This window comes from Astatotilapia calliptera, chromosome 22 (assembly GCF_900246225.1).
Source record: "Astatotilapia calliptera chromosome 22, fAstCal1.2, whole genome shotgun sequence".
Classification (NCBI taxonomy): Eukaryota; Metazoa; Chordata; class Actinopteri; order Cichliformes; family Cichlidae; genus Astatotilapia; species Astatotilapia calliptera.
This window is the reverse complement of record NC_039322.1, coordinates 33,210,862-33,225,607: the sequence shown is the minus strand read 5'-3', so window position 1 is coordinate 33,225,607 and position 14,746 is coordinate 33,210,862. Positions and strand designations below refer to the sequence as shown.

The 14,746-nt window shown below is 41.0% G+C and overlaps 1 protein-coding gene across 5 annotated transcripts in view; it reads left to right on the top strand.

Annotated features, from left to right (window-relative positions):
• Nucleotides 1–12,824, top strand: part of lrrc3b (leucine rich repeat containing 3B) — a 34,311-nt gene extending 21,487 nt beyond the window's left edge. For 4 of the 5 annotated variants that reach the window (XM_026156338.1, XM_026156339.1, XM_026156341.1 and 1 more), the window contains one exon: nucleotides 7,859–12,824. In XM_026156338.1, the coding sequence (XP_026012123.1) occupies nucleotides 8,005–8,787 (783 nt within the window). In that variant the 5' untranslated portion in view covers nucleotides 7,859–8,004 and the 3' untranslated portion in view covers nucleotides 8,788–12,824. Of the gene's footprint in view, nucleotides 1–6,721; nucleotides 6,788–7,858 lie in introns of all 5 variants that reach the window. The other variant, XM_026156337.1, reaches the window with a different exon arrangement.
• The last annotated feature ends 1,922 nt before the right edge of the window (nucleotides 12,825–14,746 follow it).

Sequence of the window (14,746 nt, the reverse complement as noted above, 5' to 3'; positions counted from 1 at the left end):
GAGTTTTTGAGCTCAGCGAGGAAACCTGTCAGTTCATGGACATGACATGTATGATGCGGTGAAGGCATTTCAAGTGAAGCTGTCACAAATGCACCAGTGCAACCTGCCTCACTTTCCCTGTTGCCAAGTAATGTTGAACCAAGTCAGCGGACTTTGCAGAGCCAATGCAGGGGGGCGCAGTATGAAAAAAAAAAAAGAACGCTGCTAGCATAATGGACAGGTTTTTTGACGGGGCGCCCACACAAACGCAAAGCAGGAGATGAAGCATCGCTGAATATGTTTCCAAACCAACTTCATTCTAAGCCAAAGACTAGAAAATATGGTGAAGCAAATCTTCCCTTTGGCTTCACCTGCACAAGTGCAGAGGTAGGTCTCCCTGCAGGATTGGTTTTCCCTGCGTCGGGAGCAGCGCTGGGCTGTTCAAATCACGGACAAACAGGATCCCACATTCTTGATTTTTAGTTTACAAACACTTCTTGTAATGACTAACGACTCCTGACATTTTGGAGATGTTTGCTCTGTATACAGTAAAGTTGCAGCGGGATACAAATAACATCAGGCTGATCCTGCCACGATTTGTCCCTCGGTTCAAATCACGGACAAACAGGATCGCACAGCTGTTTATGTTTTTGAACCCATTTTGCACAGAGAGGCATTTTTTGATAAATGTATTGATATCGATGTTGAATATTATTACACAGGAAAAAAACAACTACATGTAAAATAATGACACCGTGACGCCTCTGCCTTTGTAAATGGAGGGACAGTAACTGCGTGTAAAACCTGCAGTCAGATTAACAGTATTTGTCTCTATCTGCCATTCATCTCATGTAAACAATAACGTGGCGCACAGCGTGACGTGAAAAAAGGCACATACCTTTGACGTTGAGTGACGAACTCTGTATTCCTCGTCCACACGTAAACGCAAAAACAGAGATTTAAAAAAATCTCAGTTTTCGGTGATTTGAAACACTGTTTAGGTGGACGAAAAGCTCAAATGCACAGAAACAGCTCCGTGTGTGGACGTAGCGTAAAAGAGTTAGTAGCTTATTTTATTGCTACCTGTAATTTATTGCAGTTTACTTGTATTTGTTTAATTGTTTACTAAATGTTTGAGGTGTGAAATAAACCGTGTGAAAACAAAATATGGGTGTGTGTTGTTGGAGGATGTGTTTGTGCGCGGGGGGGATTTTTCTTGTAAAACACAGGGGCGCCTAGCAAAAAAGGTTTGGGAACCACTGGCTGATGACGGTCTTGGAGACAGTGACATCCTCAATGCTGATTTGCTGATGCAGCTGGTCGCTGAGGTTATGTACTTCACCAGGTCCACGGTGTCTGTGTATGTAGGAGCTTCTCTAAACATATCCCAGTCTGCACATTCAAAGCAATCTTGCAGAACAGGTATGGCCCCCTCTGGCCATGTTCTCACCCCTCTGTTTGTTGATGGGTCTGTAGACTGGGGTGAGAAGTATGGAGATGTGGTCTGATTGTCCAATGTAGGGGAGGGGTGAAGCCTTGTATGCATGCTGGATGTTTGGGTAAACAAGGTCTAACATGTTGTCCCCTCTTGTTGCAAAGTCAATGTTCTGATGAAATTTGGGTAGAACTGATTTAAGTGTGGCATTGTTTAAATCCCCGGCGACGATGAAGAAGCTGTCAGGGTGGGCTGTTCGCAGATCACTGATAATCTTGTAGAGTTCACTGAGTGTTCCACTAGCTTTAGCATTAGTGCTAGCACTGGGTGGGATGTAAACAGCAACGATGATCACCACAGTAAACTCTCTTGGGATATAAAACAGCCTGCATCTGACTGCTAAGACCTCCACGAGTTCTGAACAGTGCACAGACACAATTGGGAAACATAACTGTAATTTTACAGTTACGTTTCCATTTTGGCATACTCATCTAAAATCAGAAAAAAAAAACATTAAATCAAAACAGCAAAGTTATTTGCAGCCATTTACCTTTTACCCTTTTTTATAACCATTTCAAACTATTTACAGAACAATCAGCTGTTCTGCATTAAATAAGATGCCACACAAATTATTTGTGCCACTCCAAAAAATAATTTCTGTCCACCATAAAGGAGAACATCACAGCCTGATACCTGCAGGTCTGACAGCAGCAGGTGTATCACTGCTGTTTCTACCTGGAGACACCGTTTACACTGTAATCTGCATTTGGTGGCTTTTTGGTAACATCTGTAACATTCAGCAGTCGCCTCATTGTTCTGACACACAACACAAAACTATCCAAAACACCACTAACTAACTACACAAGACAACACATTAACTACACACTCCAAACACGCTAAATGTCACAAATCTCCCACATCTCAAAACTCTCTCTCTCTCTCTCCTAAAACTTCCCCGTCTTCCTGAACAACCCAATGTCATGTTGCCATATCATTCTTTGCATTTTTCCACCAACACAGACGGGCTGTTTTTTTATTTTTTGGTGATAAGCAGAGAGTGCTCGCTGCGCTGTCCTTAGACAGTAAACGTGACGAAACTATTGAGGAAAAACAGGCATATATATTGTTTATCATGACTCTGGTTTTACGTGGCCTATCAACACAAATTAAAAAATGGTATATATCTGCCATGGTTGGCTGTGTGGCAGGCGGGCAAGCAGGAGTGGTGGATCCAAAATGCAGGACTCAGACACAGAAGTTCAACTTAAAGCGCAGCTTTATTGCTGGAAAACCTCTTACTAACTAAACTCACCAAAAGACAAACAAAAACGCTGGTGGACTAAAACACTGAAGCAGAAATACTGAACTGGAACTAGAGCTGGAAACAAAACACTGGTAACACGGAGGCAAAACACACACAGCTTGTTGAGGGTACGACGCAACACTGACTCAGAGAAACACAGGGACTAAATACACTGGGAAGTAACGAGGAGAATGAGACACAGAAGGAGGGCACAGCTGGGGGAAATTAGAACTGACGAGACAAGCAAAGCAGGACACATTCACATAAGACACGGACCTACAAAGTAAAACAGGAAGGATCACACAGAGACGCGAACTTGACACAGTGGAGACAGCAACTAAGAAAAACAGAGACATAAACCATAAGGCAGAGGACTCTAAGAACCGAGAGACACAGAGGGGAACTCAAACATGCAGACACAGACTTACACAGAACAGAGGGGACACAGAGAAACGAGAAGGGCAAGGGATCGAAACTAGAAACCATAGAAACTCACACCAAGTACAATAATACAAAAATCACAATGAACTAAAACGCTGGGTCAGGAGACCCAGGACCCTGACAATATCACCTTGTTGCTTTGTCATCTTAAAGTGGTCATGTGATTGGCTTAGCACGACTACTTTATTCTTCTTCAGTCAAACAGCAGCACTCATGCGACTGTTTTGCCCCTGAGCTTCAGGTGTTGTGCCAAAAAGTGATCGTCGGGCAGAAAGTGAATGCCGCCCACGGGAGCGCGCAGCTGCTTAAAGCTGCAGCACCCGGATTACTTACAGCTACTTCCTGCAGCTGATATAAGATGCTGTAAGCTGAACACAGCTTCAACTGTCTGTTTGTTGAAAAATAGTAACGCGACCACATTTTCTTGTTAGTAACGGTAACAGCATTGTAACGATAGAAATAGTAATTAGTTAGATTACTTGTTACAAAGTAACGCTGTTACTTTTAATGCCGTTATTCCCATCACTGCTGATGGCAGTTTTAAGAATGCAGCTATGCACAGCTTCAATAAAATAAAAAGGCACATTCTGACTTGTCCATCATGTAGAAATCACCTTTGCATAATTTTAAAGTTACATATTATTATAAATTCCACATGGTCTCACAAAATTTGCAGATGTCTTAACTTCAGTTTTGGTAACATACTCTGAACTGCATAAAAATGGGAAAATACATTTAGTACAAAGCACATCAGTGGCGTTCAGTAAGACAGTTTTACAGACGAGCAGAGATGGGAGGAGAAGGCTCATATTTCAACATCATTAAGAGGCAACAATAGTTTCAGTGCAGTAGAGACGATGCACTGCAGCTGAATAACAGCAAAGCGTTTATTGTGAGGATGCCAGTTTCTGCAGTTTCCCATAAACTTTGTGTGCTTTATTCCCTACATTCAGGTTGAGGGGTCAGATAATGATGATGGTGTTTTTAATTGGACAGTCCCAAGAAAAGATATAGGAAAATATTACAAAATAGATATGAGTTGTTAATAACTTCTTAAGTACACAGACTACAACGTAGTCTGTGGAGGCAGCAAGCGCTGTTTGTATAGTCCTCATTAAGACTGGGTTGAATGCTAATGACTAATAATAATCTCCTACCTGTTTTGGTGATAAGTGGGCCAGAATAAAGCAGGGAGACCACCAGAGAACTGCAAAACAACTTCAGTGATCAAAAAATAAAGCATGAAAAGCACAGACAGTGGCTGCAGTGACACTTTTCACTGTGTTTAACACTCGCTGTCTTTGCTCTTCTTCGCAGCTCACAGACCAACAACAACACGAGCGACAGAGGCCCACACACCAGTCGTAGCACATACTTCATCTGACAGCAGAGCTCACTGCAGGCAGACGGACTGGCTCTGCAGTAGTGCAGACGTTGAACACGCTCGCTCTGTTCGAGCATAAATTCTGCAAGACTGTGATCACTGTGACTGTTAATTTATTTGGAAAGAGTAAATGTGAGGATTACTAATAGTGACAAAGCTCCGGGTCTCGTAAAGCAACAATGCACCACATATTTCCAGCAGAAATACACATTCACATGTCTGTAGCTCAGGTCAAAATACTGACTTGAAGAACATATTTCAGGCAGAAATATATGGTTAAATCCCTGCATGTCAACTATCCTTGGACAGGATGCTAAGCCCAAGTTGCTCTATGAATATGCATAATCGGTAGATAGAAAGACGAAAGTGTTTGTGTGAATGAGGCATGTTGTATAAAGCGCCTTAAGGGCTTCGGGAGAGCAGAAAAGCTCTAAATAAGAATCAGTCCATGTGTCATTTACATAGATATGGTTGTTGAGTGCTTTCTGCCTGCCTATTTGTATTGCAGTAATTGCTGGATTTTGCAGGAAACAACACTTAATTAATGTATAAATTGAGATTTTGCATTTTATAACAGAACATTAGCAGTGCGGTAAGTAATTGTTTCATGCTTTGATTTCCAAAACATAAGTAATCAATTATGACACAATGGATCACTTAGATCACTTTCTGTCTTCTGTCTTGCCTGTTCGATGAGCAAAATCTCTATTCTGTGTGCTGCAAGCAAATATCAGTATTTTATAGAAAGGCTAAACATTATGATACCATATATCATATCACCCATTAGAGCACTTCGCTCTCGCTCTGCAGGCCTACTTGTTGTTCCTAGAGTACTTAAAAGTAGAATGGGAGGCAGAGCCTTCAGTTTTCAGGCCCCTCTTCTGTGGAACCAGCTTCCAGTTTGGATTCAGGAGACAGACACTATCTCTACTTTCAAGATTAGGCTTCAAACTTTCCTTTTTGCTAAAGCATATAGTTAGGGCTGGACCAGGTGACCCTGAATCCTCCCTTAGTTATGCTGCAATAGACGTAGGCTGCCAGGGATTCCCATGATGCACTGGGTGTTTCTTCTTCACTCACCTTTTTCACTTACAGTGTTTTTTAGACCACTCTGCCTGTAATTATTAGTTGTTATTAATATCTGGCTCTCTTCTACAGCATGTCCTTGTTCTGTTTTGCTCCACTCACCCCAATCACAGCAGATGGCCCCGCCCCTCTCTGAGCCTGGTTCTGCTGGAGGTTTCTTCCTGTTAAAAGGGAGTTTTTCCTTCCCACTGTCACCAAAGTGCTTGCTCATAGGGGGTCATATGATTGTTGGGTTTTCTTTGTTTTCTTTGTATTATTGTAGGGGTTTTACTTTAAAATAATCGCCTTTAGGTAACTGTTGTTGTGATTTGGTGCTGTATAAATAAAATTGAATTGAACTGATTTGAATGGAATTGATTGGAACACCTGATGAGTGAGTAAGTACTTTTGGCAATGTAGTGAATGTGATCCAGACCAAACCTTTTCTATCTTCATCATCTTAGTAGCTTTCTTTATTTCCTGCTTTTAGTGATGTGTTTCCTGATTCACTACCATTCCTCTGTCTAATATTCTTTATGCAGCAGCTCCTCAAAGTACTGCATCAGTCTTTCAATTCAGTTCAATTCAGTTCAGTTTTATTTATACAGCCCCAAATCACAACAACAGCCGCCTCAAGGCGCTTTATATTGTAAGGTCGACCCTACAACACTACATACAGAGAAAAACCCAACAATCATATGACCCCCTATGAGCAAGCACTTTGGTGACAGTGGGAAGGAAAACCTCCCTTTTAACAGGAAGAAACCTCCGGCAGAACCAGGCTCAGGGAGGGGCGGGGCCATCTGCTGTGATTGGTTGGGGGGAGAGAAGGAAGACAGTCTTCATTTGTTAACACATTTCACATCTCCTTACTCACACTAACCTGTTACACATCTTTTCACAGCTCAGTCTTGCCGTCTTTCTCTCTGCTAATTGATACAAATGCTTTTCTTCTTCTTTATTGTCCAGCCTCAGATATAACTCGCTTTGAGCCTTTTGCTTTGCCAGCTCTCTCTTTGTGTTATGCATAGTTTCCCATAAAGTTTGCTGGTGTTTTCTTCGTCTCCCTGGCTATCAAATGTGTTCATTACTAAACTCTTTGAATATTTTCCAGTGGATACACCAAACACCTTCTTGGCAGTCTCCCACACTACTGCAGCTGTATTTTCACAGTCACCTGGTAATTCGTCTCTACCACACAGAACCTGTCTCAACTCCAGCTTTCACCATTTCATCGTTGCTCTGCCTTCACTTGCTTCCACATTTTGATTTCCAGAGTCATTCTACAATCTACAATCCTTTCTACATTTTATAATCTCCTGTCCTTTTCAGATTGCACCTTCTGCATTAGATATGGTCTACCTTCTTCTACTCTTATACCTCACTCTATGTTGCTTCTTCTTGAAGTAGGCTACATGGTCACCATGGCCGTTTCTGTCCTTTTGGCAAAATCCACCATCTGTCCTTCTGCATGCCTCTCCTTAATACATATATACTTGTCACCTCTGTTCACTCGACCTACATGTCCACTGAAGTCACCTCCAGTTACCAGCCTCTCCGCCCTGGAGACACTCTCCATCCTGACATCCAACTCGTGCACACCGATAGTCTGATCTTGTCTGACATCCACCTTCACGCCCTGTGGCTTCCATTGTCTCATCTTCTGAGACTGAAATTGTGTGGAGCATCACTAAAGTAAAACATTGCCCATATGCACACCCACTTTTGCGTATCCTGTTTGGGTATCCAGCATTGTGTTATACTTAACAGATGGTATGATAAGCCTCAGAATTATTCAGCATTCATCTTTTTATCTCTACTTGTGTTAAATTTTGATTCTATTGACAAGAGTAAGATAATGCTTGCACTATTATTTCATCATATTACTACTAAACAGATCAATCATACATTTTATGATTATGCACTAATCCAGTATAAAAGGTTTTACTCTTAGTCTTTCAGAAACACTTTTATTCTGATGATGCTGTTGGTAAAGTCAGGCTCTGGATATTCATTCTCTTTAGCAGAATGAATATCCAATGAATCCAATGAATGAATATCTTTCACTGGTAGAAAACTTATTTGGATTCATTGTATAATTTTGATTATTGATTAAATTTGATCATCTATCATGAATTCTACTTTCATGAAATTTTACCTGCCACATTTAAGATCATTTAAATGATGAACCTTTGACTATACTATATTTTTAGCTGATATGTTTGACTGACTCTGTCTTATCTCATTTCAGGCCACAACGCAGTATGATAACATCTGTTCACGCTTCCATATCTTCAGTGGGTAAATTGCGAAAGCCAGTCGCTACTATGCAATGTGTGTAAGCGACCAGTGGTGGTGCTGTGGCCCGAGGCGGGATGCTGCTGACAGTCGGTCAGCATGACTCTGCTGGACTTGTGGCTGTCACGCTCCATCCCCATGTGCCTGCTCCTTCAGAGCCTTGTCCTAATGGCCTTGTGCTTTCCCTCGGCCAGCATGTGTCCAAAGGGCTGCATATGCCAACGCGATTCCCACCTCCATGGCTTCAATGTTACCTGCAGTCAGTCCCGCCTCAAAGAGATTCCTCCCAGTCTACCAGTTGACACTGTCTTGCTGAGGCTGGACCACAACCAGATCGGCAGCGTTCCCGATCTCGCCTTCCATGGACTTAGGTTTTTGAGGGAGCTAAACCTTTCTTACAATGCAGTGGAGACTTTAGGGGAAGGTGCATTCACTGGCATAGAGGCAACTTTACAGGTGCTGGACCTTTCCCACAATCGCATCACTAGCGTACACAAGGATGCCTTTGCTCGACTGAAGGCCCGGATTATTGTGAACGATAACCCCTGGCATTGTGACTGCGCCCTTCAGCAGGCTATTGGAGGAATGGCCCATAACCATGAGGCTGCTGCCCGGGTTCTTTGCAGAAGCTCGGAGCTCCACGACCAGGAGGGACAGCCGTTCTTGGCGGTTGACATAGATCTCTGTAACTTGGCAAAAAGGACCACAGATTATGCTATGCTCGTAACCATGTTCGGTTGGTTTGCTATGGTCATTTCATATGTGGTGTATTATGTACGTCAGAACCAGGAGGACGCGCGACGCCATCTGGAGTACCTCAAGTCTCTCCCCAGTAAGCCGAAAAAAGCAGACGAGACTGATGACATAAGCACTGTTGTCTGACAGCAGTGGCCCCGTGACTGTGTTCAGCAGAAACCTGGTGAACACCAAAATGTTTTACATTTTTAGCATTTACTATACCAAACTTTTATGTAATATGAGCATCAAAATGTATTTGACTGTCTGTCTTTGATAGGGTTTGCTCATGACTACGATGACAGGAGGAAGGCCGCACCAACATTTTGGTTTTTACAGTACAAAGAAAGTCTTGAAAAATTCGAATCTCAGGTTTAAATATTTAAATGGTAATGACTTTTGTAGAGGCAGTGGAACATCTGAAAAAAGCAAAATTATTTGTAAAACATGACACACTGTTTTTCCCATTTGTCTGTTTCATTTGCCGTCTATCTGTTGATTGATCTATCTGTCTAGATTGCTGACAATCTTAAATTTTAGGTTTTTGTAGCTACAATACAACAAGGTCTTTTCAAATGTAGGTTTATAATTGGGATGTAGCATTAAATGTAGCCAATAATGTGGCTTTTTAATTTTATTTACAAGTTTATTATGAAAAGCTTACTAACCATTTTTAAAAGTACCCCCTTTGTGTAGCAAAAGTAATTGCACAAATAATACGTTTTTATGACATAAAAGTATCTTGTTATAACAAGCTATTTTATTATGGTTTTAGCGACGTGCTGCCATGATAAACTGCACAGGTCAGGCATTGAGGCTTTACATTAAAAGCCTGTAAAGTCATATGTGGTACCATAACAACATAGCTAAAAACAAAAGCTAAAAACAAATAGCTAATAAAAACAAGGCGTTTAAAAGCCAGAAAGTGCTATTAAAATACACCATATTGCTAAAATTACTGGTTCGCTTTCACAAGCACATGAACTTGAGTGACATCCCATTTTTAATCCATAGAGTTTAATGTGATGTCGGCCCAAATGTTGCAGCTATAACAGCTTCAGCTCTTCTGGGAAGGCTTTCCACGAGGTTTAGGAGTGTGTTTATGGGAACTTTTGAAAGATTTTTCAAAAAGTGCAGAGCCCAGCTCCTGAAAAACAATAGCACACCATAGTCCCCCTTCCACTAAACTTTACACTTGGCACAATGCAGTCAGACAAGCACCGTTCTCCTGGCAACCAGTTCAGTTCAGTTTCCTTATATTGCACCAAACCACAATAACAGTTGCCGCAATGCGCTTTATATTGTAAGGTAAAGACCCTACAATAATAAAACCCACCAAACACTGACTAGTCAGACACCATGCTTAATACCACTAAATCTGATGTTTTGCATTTGCAGTGTGCTTGTTGATTTAGGCATTATCTGGTTGCAGATAATAATGGGAAGGTCCATTGGTTTGTTTGGTAAGCTATCATAGAAACGTCAAAGTCCAAAGTAAGATCATTTGGAATATGAATATGATCCATTTCTGCAAATATGTCCAAAGTCTGGAATTTACTTTTTTTTCCAAATGTGTTTGCGTTGGATCGAATGTGTTCGTGTCAGTCTATACTATCACTGCAGCAATTAGATATTCCATGGTGTTTCTGTGTATTGCAACATTAAAAACTTCACTTCTTTTATCAAACATTTTAAATCACTAAACTAAACTAAGTCACTTCAGCTTAAAATGCACAAACTAAGCTCCTGTACAGGATGGAGCTATCTGTGGTATGTCCGTGTGTGTGTGTGTGTGCGTGTGCGTGTTTTCACAAATTGCAAATTTATTGATTAAAGAGTAAAACCGCTGAAAACTTCAAATATGTAAATAATCAATCTATAATGATGTCAGTGTTTCATTTAAATATTTTGAATATTTAAAGTGGAATAATCTGCTTCATCAAGGTCTGATTAGATTTGAGTGATCAAACATCCCAGCAAATGTCATTGGGTTCTTACACTGTTAAATCACGACTGACATTTTTCTTAGCTTGAAACCTTTTAAGTGGTTGTTTGAAGTAAAAGCATTTTCAGGGGCTTTGAAAGCTGCAGAGTGTGGTTGTATCCAGACATTAATTGAACTTCCCAAAGTTGAAACTTGACCATCACATCCACATCACGCTATGCTTGGCAGAAACATATGTATGTTTGAATGTCTTCCTACAGAGGCTGTCTGAAAATGTGAAATGTGTGAAATTTAAATGTGTCCTGACATCATATTGCAACTTTCAAAGAGCTTTCTTGTTTTTTTATACAATCTGGAGGACACAATCAGTGGGCTCTAAGTCTTGTTAAGAACAGGATTCATAATAATCTCTCTCAGTTTTGGAGTTGTTCATTATGAATTTATACACATATTTCTGATTTTAAACAAATGTTTCAAGACGTTTGATTCATATTTTAGCATATTAATGGTTAGAAGTAGATCTTAAAATATCAACATATTACTTCCAGCATGGTTGGCTGGAAGTAATAACATCCAGTGTAGTATTTGGTTTTGAATATGAACTCTTGCCTTCAGTGCTACCACAGCAGGAAACGTAATGTGCTTGGTAATGCAGTTTAAATGAAAACCCTTAATGTTTAGGGGTAGGATATGATGAGTAACACCAACATATGAGGGACTTTGGTCATGGACCCTGGAGAAGTTTCTTTTATTCATGGAAGTACTCAATCGTGAGACAAAGTCTGAGTCATAGAGTCAGAAGTCAGCCACATTAACAGCTTAGGATTTCTTCCAGTACATCCTGATGGAACAATCCCCTCATTTTATCCTGTAAGGAACTCAGAAGGAATTTGTACCAAACTAAGATCTCTACACAAAAACAGACATGGAAGATCTACGTTTGCTTGCATTCAGCTTCAGTATAGAAAGCAGCTGGGTTAGCAGAAGGTTATCTGACTAGTGTAGTAACTGACTCCACTCTTCACTCCTATCCCAAGCCCTCTATAAATCATTATTTCTGTTTTTTATTACTCTAATCATGAACATAAACTCTGGCTTTGGCCTTTCTAGAGGATACAGGCCTTCAAGTTTTTACATTTTCCAGATTATAATCATGCCAAAGGTGCCATGAAGAGATCAGACAAGACTTCCAGGTTTCCCTCCAGAATATTTGTAATAGTATGTTGATCACATGATGACAACTCAAAAACATGCTACAACTACAGGTTGCTTTATTGTACTGTGCATTTGTTCCTTCAGTTTGTGGCATCTTTGTTTATTGCTATTGCTGTTGTCAATCAGAGTAAATCTTTGTATGTCTGTACTGTGCAAAGGGAGCACAATACTAAATGTCAGTTGCAGCTGACTCTAATTGTTGGTAGTGTTACTTTCCTTCAGTCTCAGAATTATCTCTTCATTGCATTCCTTTGTAACAGGCCACACTGTTCTGATGATTCTGTTTTTGTTTTATAACTTTGTTCTAATTGAAACACATTAGCATTGAAGATTAATGGAAACCCGATGGAAAACCAGTACTGATAAAAAAGATACATATGGAAAAGTACAAGAAATTATATTCTCTCCACAAAACAATAATTTTAAGTTGTCCTGCAAACAAGTGATGTATTTTCTCTTAATCTGAATGTTCAATTCATGTTGTACAGTAGCGGTTATAAAATTGACTAAGGGAATACGTCGTGAGAATATGTAGCTATTGAGTGCTAGGATCACATGTAAATAGCAATGTGGATGTTTTGTGAAATACCTGGATGTTTTGTGAAATACCTGAAAACCCTTTAATTTGTTGGTCTTGTCTTCAAAAGACAATATCCTACTCCACAAGATGGGATCAGGATCAGTCTGTGAAATACATGTACAATGTCATGAAGCAAAGTGTAGCCAAGGATTTGAGAGTTTTTCTAAGTGCCTGAATATTTCTCTTACAGTTCTTTTCTTTTTATGTCTTCTTTTTCCATCTCTTTGCTTGGACTTTCAGAGTTTAGGATTATTACTGTTTAGTGGATTTGTGCTAGCTAGAAAAAGCAGAATCAACCATACGATATATGAACTATAGTATACCATATTGCAGATCTTGCACAACAAGAGCAGTGTGTAATAGACTAACACACCATGTTAGCATTGACTTTCATAGTTGTGGCATGAAATACAGAAAATAAAATAAAGAAGGTATGTAATGGTTCATGGTATTTTCTTTTCGCAGCATTTGCTAGTGAGTGATGGATTACCTTTGGCTAAACAGATAACTCTTGTCTGTTAAGCCAACATTTCAAAGTTAGTAGGGTAGTAAACTATAGGTGTACAATAATGATTATCATTATGTCAAAGAGACAGTTTTTCTCAAATGGTAATCTGCAGCAAATATATAACATTCTAAGAAAGATTTGGAGAGAATTTAGCTTGTTTCAGTGAAAATAGCAGACCGTTCTCACTCTTGAGGCGTAATATACTGACGGTTTGTCACGTCCCAAGGTGTTCCATAGGAACGCGAAAGATTACTTTCAGCGTTCCTATGCTACGCGCCGGGTTATGGATGAAATCCAGTAGAACGACGGTACCCTAGCCCTAACCTCCTATTGTCATGAACCGCAGTTCATGCACACAAGCAGGATCCAAAAGCAGACTCAATACGCTTAATGTGAGCGTGCAGATTTTATTGTTTTAACAAAAGGTGACCCGGAACAACCAAGGAAGCAAAATCGCAGAACTGAAGGAAACCGGGAAGACAAATTACACAGGGAAGCCATAATCAGGACTGTGGGGGGCTGCAACGGAAAGGGGAGAAAATTACTAGTGAGCAGTTGGATTGAGGGACATTACTAAACAGGGCTATAGTAATTTAGCTTACGACCAGAGCCGGACCGTGGGGCTCTGAAGAGGGGGAGCGAGTTAGTGGGAAGCGAATCCATGGAGGCAGGGATGAGGACAGATGGTGCACTTAGAGATCTGAGCAGCCAGGAGGACAGGCAGGTGGCAGACACAAACCCCGGATAGTAACCTGGGCACACGGAGGTAGAATTAACACAGTTCATAAAGCGTCTTGATGCATTCTCAACCATCCTGGAAAGTAAATCTCCAAAATGTCTGTGAAGGTTCTCAGTCATCCAGGTCATCGTAGTCAAAGGAGCTTGCAAAGAAAAGCGTCTGGACTTCTTTAAGTTGCTAGAAGACGTTTCACCTCTCATCCGAGAAGCTTCTTCAGTTCTAAGGTCAAATGGTGGAGAGTCCCAGATTTAAACCTAGTGGGAGTTTCCCCCCGCTACAATAGGTGACACGGAGGAGCCCATGGCACAGCCATGTTTTTGACTGTAGAAGCCTTTGTTGTATTTGAAGTATGTAGTGGTGAGGCAGAGGTCTAACAGTGTGCAAATCTGATCGTGGTGAAATTGGTCCTGTCTTCCAATGAGCTGTCTTCTTGTAGTCGTTTTCTGACAGTCTCCACGGCCTCCGTGGTGGGTATGCAGGTGAAGAGAGAGACTACATCAAAGGACACCATGGTTTCATCTGGATCCAGGGGAAGTTTCTGGACCTTGTCGGTGAAGTCGGTGGAGTTCTTGATGTGGTGTGGGGTGTTCCCCACGAGAGGAGCAAGGATGGTAGCAAAGTGTTTAGCAATGTTATAAGTGGCTGAGTTTATGCTACTGACTATGGGTCTGAGTGGGACAGCTTCCTTGTGGATTTTAGGAAGTCCGTAAATGCAGGGTATGGCATCCCCTGGGTAAAGGTGGTGATATGTAAGGCGGTCAATGATTTTGTCCTTTTCAAAGTCTTGAAGGCAAGCTATAACTTTCTTTTTGTAGCTGCTTGTGGGGTCTCGCTTTAGGGCTTCGTAGGTATTGTTGTCACTGAGGAGAGTAGTGATCTTTGTGTGGTAATCTGTAGTGTTTAGGACCACGGTGCATCTTCCCTTATCAGCTGGTAAAACAGTGATGTTGTGGTCTTTGCTCAGGGAAGCGACGGCCTTCTTTTCTTGTATTGTGAGGTTGGACGGAGGGACTTTGGCACTGGAGAGGGTGGCTGAGACTTTCATCCTGATTTGCTCTGCTTCTGTCTGTGATAATTTATTAATCCGTATGGCAGATTCTGTGGCTGTGATGAGGTCCA